Source organism: Hippocampus comes, unplaced genomic scaffold (assembly GCF_001891065.2).
Source record: "Hippocampus comes isolate QL1 unplaced genomic scaffold, H_comes_QL1_v1.1 scaffold9, whole genome shotgun sequence".
Lineage (NCBI taxonomy): Eukaryota > Metazoa > Chordata > Actinopteri > Syngnathiformes > Syngnathidae > Hippocampus > Hippocampus comes.
Genome location: NW_017805275.1, coordinates 2,317,468 through 2,337,750, shown reverse-complemented (window position 1 = coordinate 2,337,750; position 20,283 = coordinate 2,317,468). Strand labels below are relative to the sequence as shown.

General features: G+C 44.6%; 1 protein-coding gene across 1 annotated transcript in view; it reads left to right on the top strand.

Annotated features, from left to right (window-relative positions):
- ccdc88b (coiled-coil domain containing 88B) overlaps positions 1-20,283 on the top strand; it is a 72,116-nt gene that overhangs the window by 29,861 nt on the left and 21,972 nt on the right. The window contains exons 14-21 of the mRNA XM_019869932.1: positions 948-1,604; positions 3,086-3,265; positions 7,334-7,671; positions 7,987-8,149; positions 9,323-9,685; positions 10,636-10,797; positions 12,567-12,844; positions 18,765-18,908. Coding sequence (XP_019725491.1) covers positions 948-1,604; positions 3,086-3,265; positions 7,334-7,671; positions 7,987-8,149; positions 9,323-9,685; positions 10,636-10,797; positions 12,567-12,844; positions 18,765-18,908 — 2,285 coding nt within the window. The remainder of the gene's footprint in view (positions 1-947; positions 1,605-3,085; positions 3,266-7,333; positions 7,672-7,986; positions 8,150-9,322; positions 9,686-10,635; positions 10,798-12,566; positions 12,845-18,764; positions 18,909-20,283) is intronic.

The following is a 20,283-nucleotide window of genomic DNA, read 5'->3' as shown; positions in this document are numbered from 1 at the left end:
AATCTGATGATCGAAAAACGCGAAGTGAAAATGTGTCTCGGTGTCGTCGTTCCGTTGCATCGGGTGGGGGTTGCGTTTATTTCAGCTCCCGCGGCATGACGTATCAATCCGGGTTACGGGTAGTGGAATTTCCGCTTCCGAAAGTTCCGGTAATATGTAATATCGTAGTCAAAATGTGAATGCCCAAGCTTTTGTTCCGGGTGAAGGATATTCCTTTTCATAGAATTCCGGGGATGGGAATATTTACTGTATATATATATATATATATATACACACACACAAGCACGCACACACGCGTGCGCACACACACACACACACACACACAATTTAGAGTGTTGCGGAGCAAACCCACGCAGGCATGGAGAGAACATGCAATCTCCACACAGGAAGGCCATTGCCGAAATCGAACCCGGCACCTCTGCACTGTGAGGGGGGCGTGCTAACCAGTTGCCGCCCAGCACACACACACACACACACACACACACACACACACACACACACACACACACACACACACACACACACACACACACACACACACACGTATAGATCTATATCTATCTATCTATCTGTCTATCTATCTATCTATCTATCTATCTATCTATCTATCTATCTATCTATCTATCTATAAATGAACAAAGTGACAACTGCTGTTTATGTAAATGCTTTCAATCAAGTATACATTGCATCCATGCGCTTTAATCGGATTTCTCATCTTCATCTTGTAGTTTCTATGGTTACATAAGTATGGAGAGTTCCTTCAAACACTATTTTTATGACCTGCCAAAAATTATTTCAGTGATTCTGTCATGGAAGTGTTTTGTAAGTTCTTTCAATTTTAGTTCATAGAAGCAGTAGAAAATGTGAAAGAGGCAAACACAGACAATTAATAGATAATTAGGATCTCTGACAAATCTCTTCCCCTGGGTACCCATTGTACTTTCCAGTTTCACAACCTGAAGAATGAAAATGCCACTTTAAAGCTGCGGCTGGAGGAGCTAATGGCCAACCTGCAGCACACAACAGAGAAGCTGGAAGACGCAGGAATGAAGCAGTTGGACAGGGAGGACAGGGATAATGGCGACAGGGCTGAATCCTGCAGGGGAGAGGGGGAAGGGATGGTGAGGTTGATGGAGGAGAAGGAGCGGAGACGGGAACTCATTGTGACCCAAAGGGAAGCAGGTGTCGGGGAAGAGGTTCTACATCATACAGGAGAGACGGCAGAACCGTGTGATGAGGCGGTGCATCCCAAAAGAAGAGAAGAAGCAGAGGGCGACCACATCAACATTCAGGAGGAAAATGAGTTGAAACCAGAAACGTCCGCATTGGATATCCAAAATAAAGGAACTGAACGAGAACCTGCAACTATAGAACAGGCTGTGTGCGGTTTTTCTGGTGCTGATGCTGCTTTGACAAAGTCTCTCCACGAGGCCCAGGAAGAGGCTGACAGGCAGGCTGTGGTGGCCCAGGACCTGCGGTCCAAGCTGGGTGCGCAGAGCAAGAAGATGTGGGAGGCTGAGCAGAGGCTGACGCTACTGGAGGCCGAGCTGCAACACCTGAGGAAAACCGCAGAGAATCTTGGCGAGGCCCGAAGGCAGATTGAGGTATGGATGATGGAACGAGGGGAGGGATGCAGACATGGGAATGCATTTGAAATTGATGGAAGTAAAATAATTGTAATTAGGAGATTGCGCGGCTGCTAGCAGAGATGATAAACTGGCAGCCAGACAAAAGAGTTCCTTAAAAGTAGCCAGAAGTCATTGAAGAAGGACGAATAATTACAACAAATGCAACTGTGACAACAGGTAATTTATCTTCATACACATGTATGCAAAGATAATAATCATTTTGATTACATTTTGTTTATGTATTAGCATTACACTTGATAGTGGTGTCGAGTTGCACACTATCTTACGGTCTGTATTTTGAATACATTTTCGCCTTCCAAAAATCAGATCATCAAAATATTAGAAACAAACTACCACCTCCAATAAAATGTCACTCAATCAACATTAGGGTTTTGTTTGTACATCTCTTGGTCAGCTGATAGTGCAGGTGACTCCCTGAATCACAAAGTACGATAGGAGATGTTTTCAATGGAAGGATCATTGTTTTCTCGGCTAGTTTGTGCCATTTACATTATCGTTATTCATAAGGCCAAACATTTCAGTTCCTTGTTTTGCACTTACAACAGAGTCTGTACCACAATATAATCTATTTTCTTTTGGCCCATACACTGCTCTGTTAAATAACTTGGGCCCATAATGCCGCATACTCACTGTACTGAGAACTAAAACCACATCTTGCGTCACCATTTGCTAAGCGCGCCTAACTTAAATACTCAAGGGGAAGCCTCAAGATTTGGATTTCAGAAGACTTCTGTCGAAGTTGAAGTATCAACTCTACTGATTTAAAAGTGTAAAAGTTTTGGTTTCCAAACTACTTAAAGTATAAAAGTAAAAGTAATGCGGGGGGGGGGGGGAATCAATTGCCAAGTTCATACTATTATTTGCAACAATATGTTCTTTGTACCCACACTCGTCTAAAACATGGTATTCTGATTAATCTTGCGATCATGGAATAATAATTATTCAGATGAATCCACCCCACACCCAAAAGCTTAACCAGGAATGTGCGAGGGCTGGCTGGCATTACTGACAACCAACCTCTTCACGACTGGTACATGTTTGGGACACAGACATCTTACAGGCAAGGCTGCACCATCTTTGAGGTGTCATTGATGCGTATATTTGTGCCACATGCAGGTGTGATGCATCACACACAAGCCAATAGACTCGCGTCATAATGATATATGTTTATGCTTCTCATCCATCTCATCTTTCGATCTAGCCTGGCGCGATTTATCCGAATGGATGTTATGAACAATATGAGCAGGCTGATCCTTGGTTCAAGGACGATGACAAACAGATGAACAATTTCATTTCGACTAAAACCGTGAACATATCCTGTAACGGCAGTGGCAGTCCTGGTTTGAATGGCACGCTGTGCAAGAACCACCTTTGGGGACCCCAAATTTCGGTCACATTTTCCAGTGTAAAAAAAAAATCTCAAATGCGTGTGCTAGGTTCTACAGTCTGAGGCCGGGGCCATGGAGGAGGAGCTTTGCCGCCTGCGGAGTCAAGCGGAGTTTCACAGCATGCAAACGACAGTCATCGCCAGCCTGGAGGGAGAACGGGCGGCACTGGAGAGAGACAGGGACATGCTACGTGGCACAGTGGATGCCCTCCGTGCTGCCCAGCGCAAGGTTGGAGAGTATACACTCACACGGTTTTACACACACACACACACACACACACACACACACACACACACACACACACACACCCACACACACACACACACACACACACACACACACACACACACACACACGCACACACACACTTCCACTCTCTTTATTTTATACTCCTGTACCAAACAAATATTGTACATGTGTTAAAGGGTGCACTTATTTATGTGGTGCCAAGACCGCTCATACTCACAAAAGGTCACTGCACTGCTTATTACGAGCACTTTAGCTTGAAGTGCCACACATCCCCATTTCTTATGAAGGATGTGAAAAAGAAGACATTCTCCTAATGAAAAAAAAAATACAGAGCAACCGCTTGTGTGCTATTTGCAGGAGAACTGTAAGTCATCAGACTGCAAGCTAAGGAAAAGAATGTAGAAATTGGCTTTTTCCTCAAATATACAGTAGAGATATTGTGTGTATTTTGTCAAGGTAGATGTAGTTCCTATTATATGATGGTGGGGGGGGCAATACATCAGACTTTGAAATCGTCAGCATCCACATGTATTATTTTTACACATCTTAAAATGGATGGATAGATGGATGGATGGATTAATGGACTGATCAAAGTTTTCTGGCATGAAGTTACGTTAAGCTTTTTCATTTGCTTGGTTGTACTTTCCCGATATTGAGTGACGTTAAGCTTTTTCATAACAGTGAGTGCTTATGGAGAGGAAAAGATGCATAAATGCCCATAAAAACCCAAATATTGGGACAATCATTCTAATACTTTCATAGGTTGAAGTGGAGAGTTCACATGACTTTTCTTGAAAGAACATGAGCTCAGTATCAACATGGTTTTATATTTGCAGTTCATGTGTCTTGAGGTTGTGTTTCTATTTTGACAGGCCAGGTGAGTTGCAAACACTGAGAATGAATCGTGACTCAAGCGTATACACTCCGTCCGCTTCAGCTGAAGGAAGTTGAACACGAATGGGAATTTACAACAAACCAACCTCCTCTGTTGCTTCTTGTTTTGACTCTAGTCTTCTACTTGGAAACATAACGCATTTGGCCTTTTGTGGTGATATTCTCACATTACTCCTAAAGGACATTATTAAAAGAAGCCTAATATGTGATTTCTGACCCAGAATCAAAGTTTGTTTATTGTCGGGGTCTATAAAGAATTTTTACTGAGTGGCCGATCGTGAAGAAATTTTCACTGCTGCTCATTCCATCTTCTGTGCAGCTTTCTATTGTCTCCTGAGGCTTGGCTCGTATTTTCAACATCAGGGCAAGGTGTCATAAATGCTTTATTTGCTCTCATATTCACATACTGCTTATGTTGTGCCCTTCAGCTGTTATATGATGGCAAGCTAAGTGTTTTTATCTTGTGACGTTGCTTTTATTTGTCGTATAATTACTTTAATTTCCGTAATGTGACAATATAAGTAGATAATAAGTAATCCAGTCTTAGCAAGTGCCCAATAAAAGGCGTGGGCCTATAATCACTTGATACCCGAAAGGCCTTTTCACACTGCGCTTAATAGGGCGCAGCACACCGTTGACCAATGCATTTATTGTGTATGTGCTGTGATGCGTAAGGTGGGCCTTTGAGAGGAGATGGGGTCGGCGAAGAGAATAGAACAGGCATGTCCAGCTCCAGTCCACAAGCGCCGCTCTCCTACCTGTTTTAAATGTGTCCCTTCTGCACAGTGTTGTTTTTGGCAGCCATTTTAGATGTAGTTTTAGTCTTACTTATGCTTATTAGTTAGATAAGAAATCCTTTATTAGTCTCGCAATGGAGACATTCCCAATTCACAGCAGCAAAGTTATGAAAGGAAGAAGTAGAAGAACAAAATATAGGAGCTGCTGGAAAGGCAGCGGTGCCATCTTGAAGTCAAAATAACAAAATAACACAACACAGCACATAAGACACAGATAGTCGTGCAATCTTAATCACTTTGCCTGCATACACTTTGTTGTTTGAAGCAGTTATAGATGAAAGAGGAGAGGATCAAAGTGTCCTTTCACCAGTGGATCAGAGACGTAAAGCTGAAAATGTGCACACAGTTTTAGTCACATTTTAGTCATTCCTATTCGTGATACTTTTAGTCCAGTTTTAGTCGGCGCAAACTCAAAAAGCTTTTTTAGTCTAGTAGTGTTAGTTGACAAATACACAAAAAGGTGTTAGTGTAGTTTTAGTTTGTGTTGAAAATAGACGTACAAGGTTTCCACCCAATAATAAAGACGTTCTCTTTCTGATCTGCTAAGGATTATGTATTACTCACAGATAAAATGGTAATAGTGGAATCAATGCTCACTTTTCTTTGGCAATTGTTTTGGCTAGATTTCCATGAACCAACCTGCTCAAGTGCAATGAACATCCAAAATATGAGGAACACTTGTTCCTCATTCATTCCTCAAAGTATCAAACAAATATGACACTTTAAGCCAAATAAATAAACAAACTAAATAAAAGCAACAATGTTTTAACAACATAGACTCGAGGGGACTCCTGTCCCGAGTGCAGTTAAATCTATTTCACCAAAAAGCCACGTTTGGCTTGTCATCGTCTCGTTATTGTCATGAAAAAAAGGGGTGTCAATGAAATAATTTTGTCATCATCATCGATGACGAAAATAACATTGCTCCTGCAACACATATGCTATAGCATGACCTTACTCCGAACCTTGCAATGTGACCGCCACTTGAACCTTGTGAGGCGACCTCAACTTGACAGAAAATAATGTTAACACCTTTTGCAGACATAGACCAGACGACGGTGCATCTTTTGGCTGGATTGTGGTTTTTTTGCTTGCAGCTGTGTTCCAACCAAAAGTAGAAGGCCTGCGGCCAATTGGGGTTTTCGTGGAAGCCAGCATTAAGATGACTTCTAAGAAATGTTGTAACAATTAGAGCACCTATCATCGTGTTTTATGAAGACAATAGGTCCTTCGAGAACAAAAGCATTGGACAATTAAAGAAATGAAAAGAAACCAAAAACAATAGAACATTAGAACAGTCATTCAGAAACAGAAAGGGTGATGTCCATTACAGAAAGGATGATATCCATTAGGAGTTACGCCCCGCTTAGGATATATAAGACTTGTATAGAGACGCTGCCTTTGCGCATTTGTGCCTTGACCACAACGATTGCTTGTATCACACTTGTGCCCTGAACGTTCAGTCAAGCCTCTTGCAAGAACTTCTCCATTTCCAGCCTCTGATTTTGCACCTCACCTCAGCCCGAATCAAACGAACACGCGGAGGACTTGGGGGAGCAGAGGACGGTGAAAGGATCCCGCCGTGTCCACATCAACCTCTCCCTCCCACGCCTCCAACACTGCTAACGGACAAGCATGGATGAAATTGGATGTATTGATGTCTAGTTTTATTTCCAAGGAACTATTTTATCTTGAAGGAGCCTTATTTAGTCATACCATACTCATGTCTAATAGATAATTATTACTTTGCTGTCATCATGTGGCACATATAAGCAATTACATCAACGCATCATTGTACGTATAGTATATGTAACAGAGATGAAAATCGACTTTCCTGAAAATTCCTGAAAATACGCCATGACCACTTGAACGTGTTCCTAACACTCGCGTGTATTGCATGTATGTCAGCTTGCCTGGCTACCTGTTTGAACATTGCGCTGGGGCCGTACCTGGACGATCACGCATGAATTAGTTTACACAAAACTCTATTCAAACACTCGACATTCAATGATTAATCTGCCTTTTGTGTGGACACATGCAACCTTTGTGGCTTCCGTTCTCGCCGAAATTTCGAAATCTCTGAGATACATCGAGGCCATGAGAATGCGAGGGGAGGGGTGTTACTGTTACTAGTGTTAGTGTCTCAACATGGCTACGCCGTGAAAGAAAAACAACAAACTCAAACGCGTGTTCGTTCAATGTTGTCAACTAATATCCGGATTAATGTTAGGCAATGTTTCCTCAATTTTCCGGAGGAATTTCCCTGGAAATTTGAAAATCCGGAATTCCAGGAAAATCCGGAAGACTTACATCACTGATTTAATTATTCTTACTATGTTCTCTTTTTTGTTCGCAGAGCGAACAATTAGCGTTGACCAGTCAGACACTCAAGGCCGAGTTGGAACGTCAGGGTCGCGCTTTGGAGACCTCTCGCCGCCGGGAGGAGGAGTTGGAGGCGGAGGTGCGTGACGCTGGCCTCGAGACTCAAACCACGGCCCGGGCCCGGGACCAGGCGCTGCTGGACGTGTCACGTTTGGAGCAAGAGAAAGAGGCATGCCAGTCGGAGCTGGATGGCCTGCGGAAGGAAGCGAGGCAGCGGGAAAGAGAGACGGCAAGACTCAGACAGCAGCTGGAGAGTACCAATGTGGCGCTGGAACACAGCAACCAGAGGGTGAGAGCCTTGGATGCTGATCACACACACACACACACACACACACACACACACACACACACACACACACACACACACACACACACACACACACACACACACACACGCACACACACACACGTGGACTGACCGAAAGTATTGAAGATTCCATTTTACTACTGGTAGCAGCTCATTATCAATAGAGACTGCAACCAGAAAGTGAGACCATAGTGAATAATTTAAAATACTTTCAAATGGGTACCATGAATGTTCCGTTGGCTTTCACAGACATCTCTGTCAACTCTAACCACATTCAATAACCTGTTTGTGGCGCGTGTGTGTTAATGTGTGCGTGCACGCAGGGGCGTGTGTCAGGAACTGTCCGAGTCGAAAGAGCTCTGCACTCGCCTGCAGGAGCTGGAGCGAGAGCTCAGCACTCGATTAAGCAGCCTGGAGGAGAGTAAACAGCAGCTAGAGGAGCAGTACACAGACGCACAGGCCAACAATCGATCACTGTTGCAGGTACGTGTACATTTGTGTGTGTGTGTGTGTGTGTGTGTGTGTGTGTGTGTGTGTGTGTGTGTGTGTGTGTGTGTGTGTGTGTGTGTGTGTGTGTGTGTGTGCGCACGCGCGCTTTGGGAGAAGGGGTAGTGTCAGTATTACAGTGTAGAGCTACGAAGGCAAGGCTAAGGCCAAATCTAATGAGATTACTAAAGGTTCTGTATGAAAAAGTGTATGATTATGATCAGTGGTGTTTGACACTGGCATCTCTAAACAATACACGTTTACCAATTACTGTATCATGGTAGTATTGAAGAATACAGTATTGAGTAGTTTTTGTGTGCAAAAAGAAGTGTGGATTTTCTGGGTCGCTGTGGATTTTAAGCAGATTATTATTGATTATTGTTATTGTAGACAAGGTTGGTTCATCGTATCTTTACACTCACTTGAACATTGGTGGCGGCTGAATGCGGGCAACACCTGGATTGGGGTTCAAACTCTGGTCTGGGTAGAGGGCCCACCCACAAGTAATGGGTGGCTTGTGTCAGGAAGGGCATCTAGTGTAGAAACTGTTCCAAAAATTGGGAATAGAATCTGTTATTTCAACCACAGTTTCACTGATAACCTGGTAACTCATTTCTTGGTAGCTATAACTCATCACAATGGGTAGTTTTGAACATTTTTGGGATTTGTGTTAAATCTTCATCCCAATGCGGGGTATAAATAACCCATTATACTACCCCATCCCTTTGGACCCAGCGCTGGGTTTAGCCATTTCGCCCATTATTTGAATTACTTTTAACCCAGCAGTTTAAAAAGTGTAAAATGCAGCACTGCTTAATGCTGCGGCTACTGTATTCATATTGGCAAAAATGAAGACTCTAATGAGAAGGAATTAGCCATATTTTAAAGTTACAAATTTAAATTGATCGTGGAAAAGAGGTATTAAACAGTGTTTTAATAGCAATCTATAAAAGAGGAAAAGTGATGGAATTAACAGTTGTATCATTCTGGCAAGTGCTGGCTTGTTGACGTTAGTTTGACTTTGTCTGTTGGTGCAAAATTCAGGTTAATTCATTTCACTTGTGGCGCGGAAAAGTGGATTGCAGGTGCTTTCTGCAGGAGAGGTGTTTGATTACAGAAGTCACCGCTCCTATATGATGATGACTGGCTCTTTTTTTTTGTTGCCGCCAGGATCTGTCCAGCGAGCAGACTCGTTCTCACAATCTTACTTCTGAAGTCCAGCACCTCAGCCAGAAGCTCCAAAAAGCTGAAACTCAACTCAAACTGGCAACGGACTCTCTCAACCAATCACGGGACAGAACACAGCCGCCCGCCTGCCCTCTGAGTGAATATGAGCCTCATCTCCAGTTGGGGAAGATGGATGAGGATTGTGCACTTCAATCCTCAAGCCAAACTCACGGTTGTCAGATGGACCAGCGGGAGCCATCGATGCCGGACCGAGACAAAGGTCACGACCTTTCTGTGTCGCCCCATGATACTACAGGCGAGACGGAGAGGCAGCTCACTCTCAGGCTGTTGGAGCTGGAAAAAGAGGTTTGTGTTTGGATTGCATTGGGCCGCCTGGGCTTCGGATCTTATCAGCAGGATGTCTGCTTTGTTTATGTGAGGGATAATGATCCATATTATGTGGAAACTCTTTTGCCAGAGGGCTTCTTGTCGACACTCCACTCACAATAGCGTCCACTTCCTGAGTGCAGCACTTTATTTTTAGTAGCTTTATCTCTCTTCATCACTTTGTATAATGTCACCTCAGCGACTCTTCATCTTTCTTATCTCATCTGCTTCTCTCTTCCTTTTTATCCGCCTTCTGCCGTCGACACTTAGTCTAGCAAAAATATCGCGAACATTGTTTGCACAGTCTCCAAGGTCAGGAATCTTGTTCGTTTGATTTGCAGGATTGGAAGGCAGTGAGGCGGTTGTAGCAAACATATGCGGGTACAGGAATGATTGATGCTACAAGTTGTGGAAAAAGTTGTAATCCCTCAAGCATCAGCATCAGTCTTGAAGACAAGCAGACCATGCACGCATTTTCTCCGAAAAATAAAATCTTAAAGACGATTCAAACACAAATCGCACTCTCACAAATCCCCAGAGTATTTTGTGTAGTCCACTTTAATTTGCTATATATGTTTTATTTATTTAACACCTAACCACCCACTTCTACATATGCCGCTCATGCTAGAATTGGATTATTGTGCAGGTGTAAAGATTCCTGTTGCGCAAAGTGCACGATTTTGAAACAGAGGCAGACTGCGGGAAACGTATGATGCAATTCATTGTAAATGTAAACTAACCACGATTACCGTTTTAAGGCACTTTGAAGGGTCATCTGCATATGTAGCGGAAGCGCAAATAATATATCTTTGTAGGAGTGTGACAATAAGGCAGCACCAAGACAAGAAAATGTCGACGTGCTGTAGGAGGATGAAACATTTACCGCCTGTGCTGTCTTTGTTTTCTCACTCTGATCACATGTGCCTCAGAGAGCCGTGGCGCTTGCAGGACAGGAGGCTTTGTTGTCGCGTCTGTCTCAGTCCCGGGAGACGTGTGAGCACCTGAGGGAGCAGCTGGAGGCGCTACGGCGACACTCGCTCAGCCTGCAGGACTCGTGTACCCGACTGCAGACGCTCAACACTCAGCTACAGGTGACAGAACACACAAAGAAAAAAGACGGAGAGAGCTTGAGCGAGGCAGAAGGGATGCCTCGTATTTCAGTCTCATATTAGTCGGCGGTTCGCTGAGGTTATACTTTGGAAAATTTAATACAATTGCAAAAAGGAAGTCGTTGTTCTACGTCGAGCCACCTTTTACATTTAAAAATGTACCCCTTAGAGAGTGCAGATCTAGGAACTCATCCTTAATACAACCAAGTACATATATCAAACTCAAAGCCCTTGCTGTAATAGTACAAACATGTAGCACAGGAGAAGTGAAAGGTACTGTGAAGCAATGGGGGCAGCGTGGTGGCCGGTGGTTCACCTTTCTGGTTCAAAGTTATAAGTTTTGGGTTTGAATCTCATGGGGTTTAGTTTCCCCTGTGCTTGTGTTGTGGGTTTTATTCGCTTCACCGGACTTCCTTCGACATTCCCAAAACTTGCATGTTAGGTTCACTTATTGTCCATAACACTGCAACACATAGCACTGTAGAAAATAAATGAAAGGATGGACTAACTGTTTACATTTCAAGGCTGCACACTCACATAATTAAGTCACTTCATTCAATTACTAGGACTACCAGTATTACTACCAGTACTATCATTAAAAAAAAAACCAATAGGGGATGCAGCATTGTTGATTGCTCCCTTCAGGGCATGAGCAGCTTCCAAGGAAAAACAAGTTAGTAGCGCACACAAACACCATTATGGATGTGAACAGATAGACATTGAGAAGATGGTGTGCGAAGTCCCTCAGGCAGTCTGGACCGATGGCAGCATATAACTAAGACATGATTCAGGAGACGGCGGGGTCAGTCGTCACGATGTGCTTAAATAAAACAGAAGAGCCCTTTATTAGCCCCCTAGAGGGGAACGTTAACGTTGACACATTTATTGAACACGCTACAAACACACAGGCTGTAAGAAGACATGTGCACAAACCACTATCCTTCTAGCAACTACCCATACACACTTATGCTGAAAATCCTACTTTTCATTCTTTTACTGCACTACTGTCTTAAACAATTCACATTTATACCTATAGACAATTTAGAGTCTTTAATGAACCAAACATGCATGTTTTTGGGATGGTAGAAGGCGGCTAAGCTTCAAACCCAAAACCTTAGAACGGCGAGTCAGACGCGCTGACCACTAGTTACCTTGTTGCGACAAACTGATGCTGTCTTTTGTCATTGGCCGGCAGCAAGTAGCACAAAGTGCATCAGAGTTAGCGTACAAACACTTCATGTCTCTTCAAATGAGTAGTTTTTGTTCAAATTTCTCACATTAACAGCACTTATAATTAGCTTTGTAGCACTCTTGAAATCCAGGGTCATTGATACCCATTTGCAGTTTGTCATTCTCAGTATGTTCTCCATTGACATACGACTATACAGTGGAGAGCCATTTTCCACCTATTTAAACCAGCTTTAATCTGACTAACCGATCAGTGGACGGAAAAATTGCTGACACTATTGTGGGCCAGGTAGCTGACGAAGTTCAAATCTGATTGGTTGATATACTTGACATCACATCAGGCAGCACTATTAATTCTGAAGGCCAGATTAGATAGACATGACGGCACACAGAGGCTGAAATATAATCTTAACATTCACATACACCTACAAGAAGCAGCGCAGCCAAGAGAAATGCTCTGAAATAAAGAGAATAGATTGTTGGGAATAAAACAATTTCGGTAAATGTAGATGAGTGCTTCTGATTTTATGACTACTCCATCTCCTGTATATTCACACAAACAGGTGGAACAAGCAGCTCTGAACTCCCAGCATTCAGCGGTGCTGGCACGCCAGAGTGAAAGCGATGCCCGGTGCGCGGCACTGGAGGCGGAGTCACAGGTTTGGGCTCGGGAGCGGGAGGAGTCGACCGCCAGGGCGGAGACCCTCAGGCGGGACCACGAGCGACTAACGGCGTTGCAGCAACGCCAGGAGACGGAGCTGGAGGAACTTTTAGACAAACACTCGCGCCTACGGAGTAGCAGCCGCAGTCTGGAGGCACAACACAGGGAGCTGGAGGCCAGGTACACACAAGCAGACCACAGCAGATAATTGTGGGAGTTCTGTGAGACAAGCACTCACACTATTGCAATTATTGTATGTAATAACACCAACATAATGTATGGAGACGGTCATTCACACAGCTGCAGTAAATGTATGGCGTGAGCGATTACGGCCGAGCACGCAAATGCCATTATGTGTCAAAAATAAATGACCATTGGAACAAGCGCATATTTCTGCTATTATTGTGCGTGTAAATGCTGAGAGAATCATTCACACCACTGCTATTGCCCATGAACACATGATTTTGCGAATGCCGAAATACAAACGCTGACACTACTGCTATTATTGTATTTGTGAATGCTGAGAGACAAATATTCACATCACTGTAATTATGAATCAAAAATATTTATTGTAACTGTTGAAAGATAAATGCTTCAACTAACGCTGTCATTGTGCGTGTGAATGCTGAGAGATGGACATCAACACAATTGCTAGTATGCATCAAAATCGTTCAGTGTATATGCTGAGAGACAATCATTCATGCCACTGCCATTATGCGATAGCAATGTTGTGAGTGCTCACACGACTGCTACGTCTGTGCTTGTAAATGCTGAGAGACAGTTATTCACAACACACCACTATGCATCAAAACCTACTACTACATTTTGTTGACTGCTGAAAGACAAGTGCTCAAATTATGTGTTGTGTGTGTGTGAATGCTGAAAGATGAACATAACTGCTATTATGCATCGAAAAACTTACCACGTAAATGTTGAGAGAACCCTTCACGCCACTACTAATGTGCATCAACAATTTATTTGGTGAATGCTTAAAGACACCTTCGCACGTCCACTTCTGCTATTGTCCATGTACTGTAAATGCGGAGAGACTACTATTATAAGTTAAGTTCAGCACGCGCATGCTGAGACAAGTGCTGAGTGTAATAATTGTTGGCAGGCAGGGATTGGGTTTTATGTGTCTTTTTATTAATAACGTGGCAGAGCAACTAACATGCGGTGGACTTACTCGCAGTTGCTTCCGGGAACTCCCCCTTATAGGCGGGACCTGTCCATCAACTCAAGCATGACGTAAATAGTGTAAACTCTCGTAAAGCACTAAACATATAATAATAACCTATTATATGACATCTCCCCTTTTAAGAACGCAATAGTAATCTCTAAGTCAAATACAACATATTCACTGGGATACAGCAGAGTTATATACAAACACATACAAACTACAACTAACCAAAATGACACTTCTATTCTAATAGCTTCAACCATGTCTATAACATTTAAGTATCATTTCTCTTTTCTCAAAATAAGATGCAATGAAAATATGAACATTTCCTTGTCTGAAATATCATCACAAATATCACTTAACACGGAGCATATCAAGTGTCAATGCTTCCCACACCCCCCCAAAAAATACAATATAGTTCACAAGTCCAGCTTAACCACTGGCCTGCTGACCCGGCCCGACCTGGTCAGCGTCTGATCCGGCGGCCGTGTTGGGGAAGAGACCATACCTGGGTCTAGAGGGACAGTCTCTGGTTCTGCAACAGTCTCAGACTGGAAACCCACCCCAGTACCTCCGGTGGATGTGGGTGAGGTAGTCTGGGCAGGCTGGGGAGTTGGTGCTACACGGAGATGGCGGCGGTTCCTCCGAAGCACAGTCCCCTTCTCGGTGCTGATGAGGTAAGAGCGCGGTGTGTCACACGCTCCCGAGACCACTGCTGGCGTAGTCCAGCCCTTCTCGTGATCGAGCTTGGTGGAGACCCTGTCCCCTGGATGAAGGTCTGGGAGGGGTCTGGCACCGTGACGGCGGTTGTAGTGGAGGGCCTGCAGCTTCTTCTCTGCAGCATCTCTTTCTCGGACGGTGTCCAGATCCGGCCATTTGGGCTGAAGGTTGGCCTCCAGTGTCGGAAGAGTCGTTTTGATTTTCCGGCCCATGAGAAGCTCTGCAGGGCTCACGCCTGTGGTGGCGGAGGGAGTTGAGCGGAAGCTCATGAGGGCAAGCAGAGGGTCTTTTTGTTGTAAGATCCTCTTGGCGGACTGAACTCCTCTCTCTGCATGTCCATTCCCTTGGGCATGGTGTGGGCTTGAGGTCATGTGCTGGAAATCATAGTCTTTTGAGAATTCCTTAAATTCCTCACTCGAGAATTGAGGTCCGTTATCTGACACAACCTCGTCTGGACAGCCAAACCTTGCAAACACTGTCTTCAGCTTTAAGACGACCTGTGAAGCTGTGGTTGTCGGCATGTAGAGTATCTCCAAGAAACGGGAGAAGTAGTCTGACACGATGAGGTAGGTGTGTTTGTTGTATTCACAGAGGTCGACTGCAAGTCTCTGCCAGGGTCGTTCAGGTAGAAGTGTTGGAATAAGAGGTTCTTTTCGCTGAGTGCTCTTCATCTCATGGCACTCTTGACAGGACTCGACCTTCTGTTTAATTTCAGATGAGACACCGGGCCACCATACAGACATATTGGCCCGCTCTCTGCACTTTGACAGACCTTGATGTCCGTCGTGTATCCGATTCAGGATGCCCTGGCGTGGCTGGCGTGCACTCGACGACGGCAGCTACATAACACTCCACCTCTGAGTGAGTGTCAGTCTCCTCTTCCAGGCACGGTAGTGGACTCCGTGAAAGGGTGTCGGCCACTGTCAGCGTTCTTCCCGGGGCGTACTCAGCTGTTGACTTGAACCTCATTAGTCTCATAAGTAGTCTCTGACATCGTATTGGAACATTGTCGAGGTCCTTCTTGTTCATGAGCGGCACGAGTGGTTTGTGGTCGGTGACCAACTTGAAGTCATCAAGGCCACACAGATACTTCCCAAATCGCTCACAGGCCCAGACGCTTGCCAGACATTCTTTTTCAATCTGGGCGTATCGAGTCTCAGCCTCAGACAGTCGTCGTGAACAGTACGCCACCGGCTGCCAACACCCGTCATGCAGCTGCAGCAGCACTCCACCAATGCCATAGCTGCTGGCATCAGCAGAGACGGCAGTGGGTCGGTTCACGTCGTAAAACTTCAGGACTGGAGAGGTTGACAGGATATCTTTCATGCGCTGGAATGCTTCCTGCTGAGCGTGGTCCCAAGTCCAGGCTGTCTTGGATTTCAACAGTTCATATAGTGGCTGGGCCACTGTCGACAGGTTGGGAATGTATTTTCCAAGGTAGTTGAACATCCCTAAGACGCGCTTCAACTCCTGCACGTTCTGTGGCTGCGGAAGCTCACGGATTGCCGTGACTTTATCCGGGTCAGGCTTGACACCAAACCTGTTGATCACATGACCGAGGAAGCGGATCTGGTTCTGTCGGAACACACACTTCTCTCTGTTTAACTTCAAGCCGGCTGACTCTATCCTCTCCAACACCTTGTCGAGACGCTGGTCGTGTTGCTCCGGGGTGTCCCCATGGACCAGAATATCATCCATGTAGACGGCCACGCCTTCGAGGCCATTCAGTCTCAGCCATTTTCCTTTGGAAAATCTCTGGGGCGCTTGTGATCCCAAAAGGTAGGCGTTTGAAGGCGTACCTCCCAAATGGTGTTATGAAAGTGGTAAGCTTGCTGCTTTCTGGACTTAGAGGGATCTGCCAAAACCCTGAGGCCGCATCTAACGATGTGAATACGGTGGCACCGCTCAGCTCTGCAGTGATATCCTCTGCTGTAGGAAGGACGTACCTCTCTCTCCTCACAGCTTCATTCAGCCGCTTCAAGTCCACGCAAATGCGCACTTTTCCATTTTTTCTCGAAACGGGCACCATTGGCGCACACCAGTCCGTAGGCTCTGTCACTGGTTCTATTATGCCGTTCTCCTCCATGCGCTGGATTTCCTCTTTCACTTTCTTCATGAGGGGTAGGGGTACTCTCCGTGCCGTATGCACTGCGTACGGTTGAGCATTCTCTTTCAACAGGATCTTAACTGGTTCTGTCTTCAGAGTTCCATGCTCCCCGAACGCGTCGCGAACTTCTTCGATGCGCTTCACCAAGCCCATTGCTGTAGCTGTGTCTCTGCTCAGCAGATTGTTCGCATTCTGGCCACGGATGACGTACACTGGGAAGGAGTAGAGGTTATCTTTGTATTTTGTGGTGGCTCGAAACTTCCCCAGACAGTCCAACTGACCGCCAGGGCTGCACAGTGTTACATTAGGATGCTCTAATATCTTCTTAGGGGTCAAACTAGTGAATGTCTCTTCACACATTATGTTTGTATCGGCACCCGTGTCGATTTTGAATCTGACCGGTGTTTCCCCTATCACTAACTGTACAGTCCACTGTTCATCATTTTTGCTGGATTTCGTGACTGCCCCCAGGAAATATGGTACCTCTGAAACACTATCTGGAACATTTTCTGTCACTTCTCTGACTGATTTAGTGTGGCATCTTGACTCCCAGTGACCCACTTTATGACATTTGTTGCATGTTGATTTCAAGGCTGGGCATTTTTCCTGTTCCTTGTGTTTAGGTTTGCCGCACCTTCCACATTTTGGTTCTCCTTGCTCTCCACTTGCTCTCCTTTTCGGCTTCCACTTGGGTTTTCCTCTGCCTTCTGTTTTTTTCCGTGCTACCTCCTGCACTGCAGCGAATGTCCCCCCCTGTTGGTGGACTTGGAGCGCAACCTCCTCGGACTGACGTACGGTCTGAACAGTTTGGGCTAAAGTAAGATCAGCCATCAGCTGCAACTTGCGCGATAAATCCTTATCCAAAATGCCCACAACTATGCGGTCACGGATGTGTTCATCTCTGTTTACGCCGAAGTCACAGTGTTCTGACAGTTCATATAGGGCTCTGATGAACATTTCCGCCTTTTCACCGGGCCGCTGCGTTCGTTGGTGAAAGCAGGCGCGCTCGTGAATCACGTTCCTCTTGGGATAGAAGTACTCGTCGTATTTTCCCAACACAACATCAAACGTCTTCTTATCGTCCTCGGATATCGTGAAAGATCGAAAAATGTTCTCCGCTTCGGGCCCCATGGCGTAAATCAGCGAACTGACCTGGACCTTGCCGTCCTCTTTGTTGAGTCTGGTCGCGACGCAGAAGCGCTGGAAGCATTGCCTCCAATCTGTCCATTCATTCGGTCGGTCGAAGGGAAAACTCTCCGGCGGATTAAATTTGGCCATTCTTCAGAAGGAATGTGTCCGTCCGGAACTTCTGACACCATGTAATAATTGTTGGCAGGCAGGGATTGGGTTTTATGTGTCTTTTTATTAATAACGTGGCAGAGCAACTAACATGCGGTGGACTTACTCGCAGTTGCTTCCGGGAACTCCCCCTTATAGGCGGGACCTGTCCATCAACTCAAGCATGACGTAAATAGTGTAAACTCTCGTAAAGCACTAAACATATAATAATAACCTATTATATGACACTGAGACCATTATTATTGTGCATGTACATGCTTGGAGAGAAATCAGTCTCCCCACTGCTACTGCCCATCAAAATGTACTGTATTCAATGAATGCTGAGAAACATTCACACCTGCGTTTGTGCATTCAAAAGGTTAATTGTGTCCAGCCAAGCACTCAAAGTTTTGCTATTATCATGCTTAAAAAAAAAAAAAATATATATATATATATATATATATATATATATATATAGTGCCAAAATACTGAGAGACAAGCAATCACACCACGTCAAAAAATGTTTCACGCTCAGTTTGGGCTTTGTTTTCTAGTTATTACTTTTCTCAGTTTGCACACTTGCCAATTGATGCAGCAATATCATGGCATCACCTCAAATCAGCTGTATCCAGTATCCAATCAAGTTGATGTCATCCCGATGTTTTTGCCATTGCTATGATATGCTCTGATGCATTAGCCCATGTTCATTTCATTTTCGTTAGCATTTTGGCTTTGGGACGTTTTTTCCGCATGCACATGCAATTGCTTTTTCTGCCAACCTGTGTTAATGCGCGCATATGTGTTGTGTTGCATAGCTACAAAGAGCTGCTGAATGCTAAAAGCCAGCTTGAGGAAAGGGAGCGAGAGATGAAAATGGAGAGAGAGGAGATGGAAGCAGAAGCCCAGAGTCGACTGGAGCAAGAACGAGAGGTGGAGAGGCTTAAAGAAGACAGCGAGAGGTGACACATTCTTAGACAAAGAGTCGGCATTTACATCCCCTCCCCCATATGCTCTCACTTTGAAACTCTTTTTTGCTTTACATGGCTCAGAGGATACAAAACAGGAGGTGGGTTCAATGCAAATGCAATTCCGTGTGGTATTGCTCATTGACGTGGGCGCTAAACCGCGGAAGCAAGGAAAAACAAAGCAGGCAAGATGCGAGAACAGCCAGGAAAGGACAACAGATTAGAAAAATTAGTTTGGACGCTCATGTGCTGTATCAGTAACTTTCGATTTAAACAACCGTTTCATGACATCCCATTATGAATTGTCACCATCATATTGACAGAAATGATTAATGACACCTAAGTTATAATGACAGGCTGCCAAACTGGAGAGTGATGTCCTTGCGTTGCTGTCGTGAGTGCTATTTAGCTAATAGCTGGTCTGCCGTTTCAAATGTGCTCCTTGGACTTGTTAATCAGCATCCATTTTCATGATCAATGATAGAGACTTCAGATTGTCCACCCATCCATTTTCGAAATCAGTAATTCCCAGCCACTGCGCCAGATCATCAGGTATACTGCTCTGTTAATTTATCTATGCCAGTGATGTTTTCACTGACATGCGGAACAATTAAATTCTGTTCCACTGCATGGCAAAAAGAGCATAATTAACCTTTGTATCCACCTATTGCCATGCATAAAAGAGAATAATTCATGACATGCACGCAATGAGTGGGAACTACACATGTATTGAAAAGAATCACACAACTTTGCCTTTGCCGCTAGCTTTATGCTAACTGTTAGCATTATGTGTTAGCAGCTAACACATCATGGGAAAGCTAAACAAACATTAGCCCTGTTCACAAGGCACACATTTGGTCCGACGCTGCACCGAAATATTTTGTTGCGATGTATTTTACATCGGAGCAAATTTTGTGGAGCGGTCACATGTGCAAAGCCGCTGAGCGTGACAGCTCCGACGCAGCGCCGGAGCAGCTCCACTTGCGGTCACACGTGCAGTGTCTGCTGCGGACCAAAACGACAGGAATGCGGAAGTAAAACAGGTTCGGGTCGGGTCGGGCTTCTCTCTCGCGGACTTTTATTTATTTTTCTTTGAATAAATATTATGGCGGACACTATTCTGTCCTTGTTCAGAATAGATCCACTTGTTGGCAGTCGTGGAATAAAGACGTGTTTACAGTCAATCGTGTGTGCTCCTTATGACTGCCACAATATATGTTTTAAAAAATGTATACTAAAACAATGCGCGGATACTAAACTAAGGAATACTTGTTTTAAAACAAACAATTTGGATAAAACAGAGAATGCGCTGTAATTTAATTGCTATTTAACTGCTAAACAGGAGCGCGGCCGGCCAGACCAGTGCGCA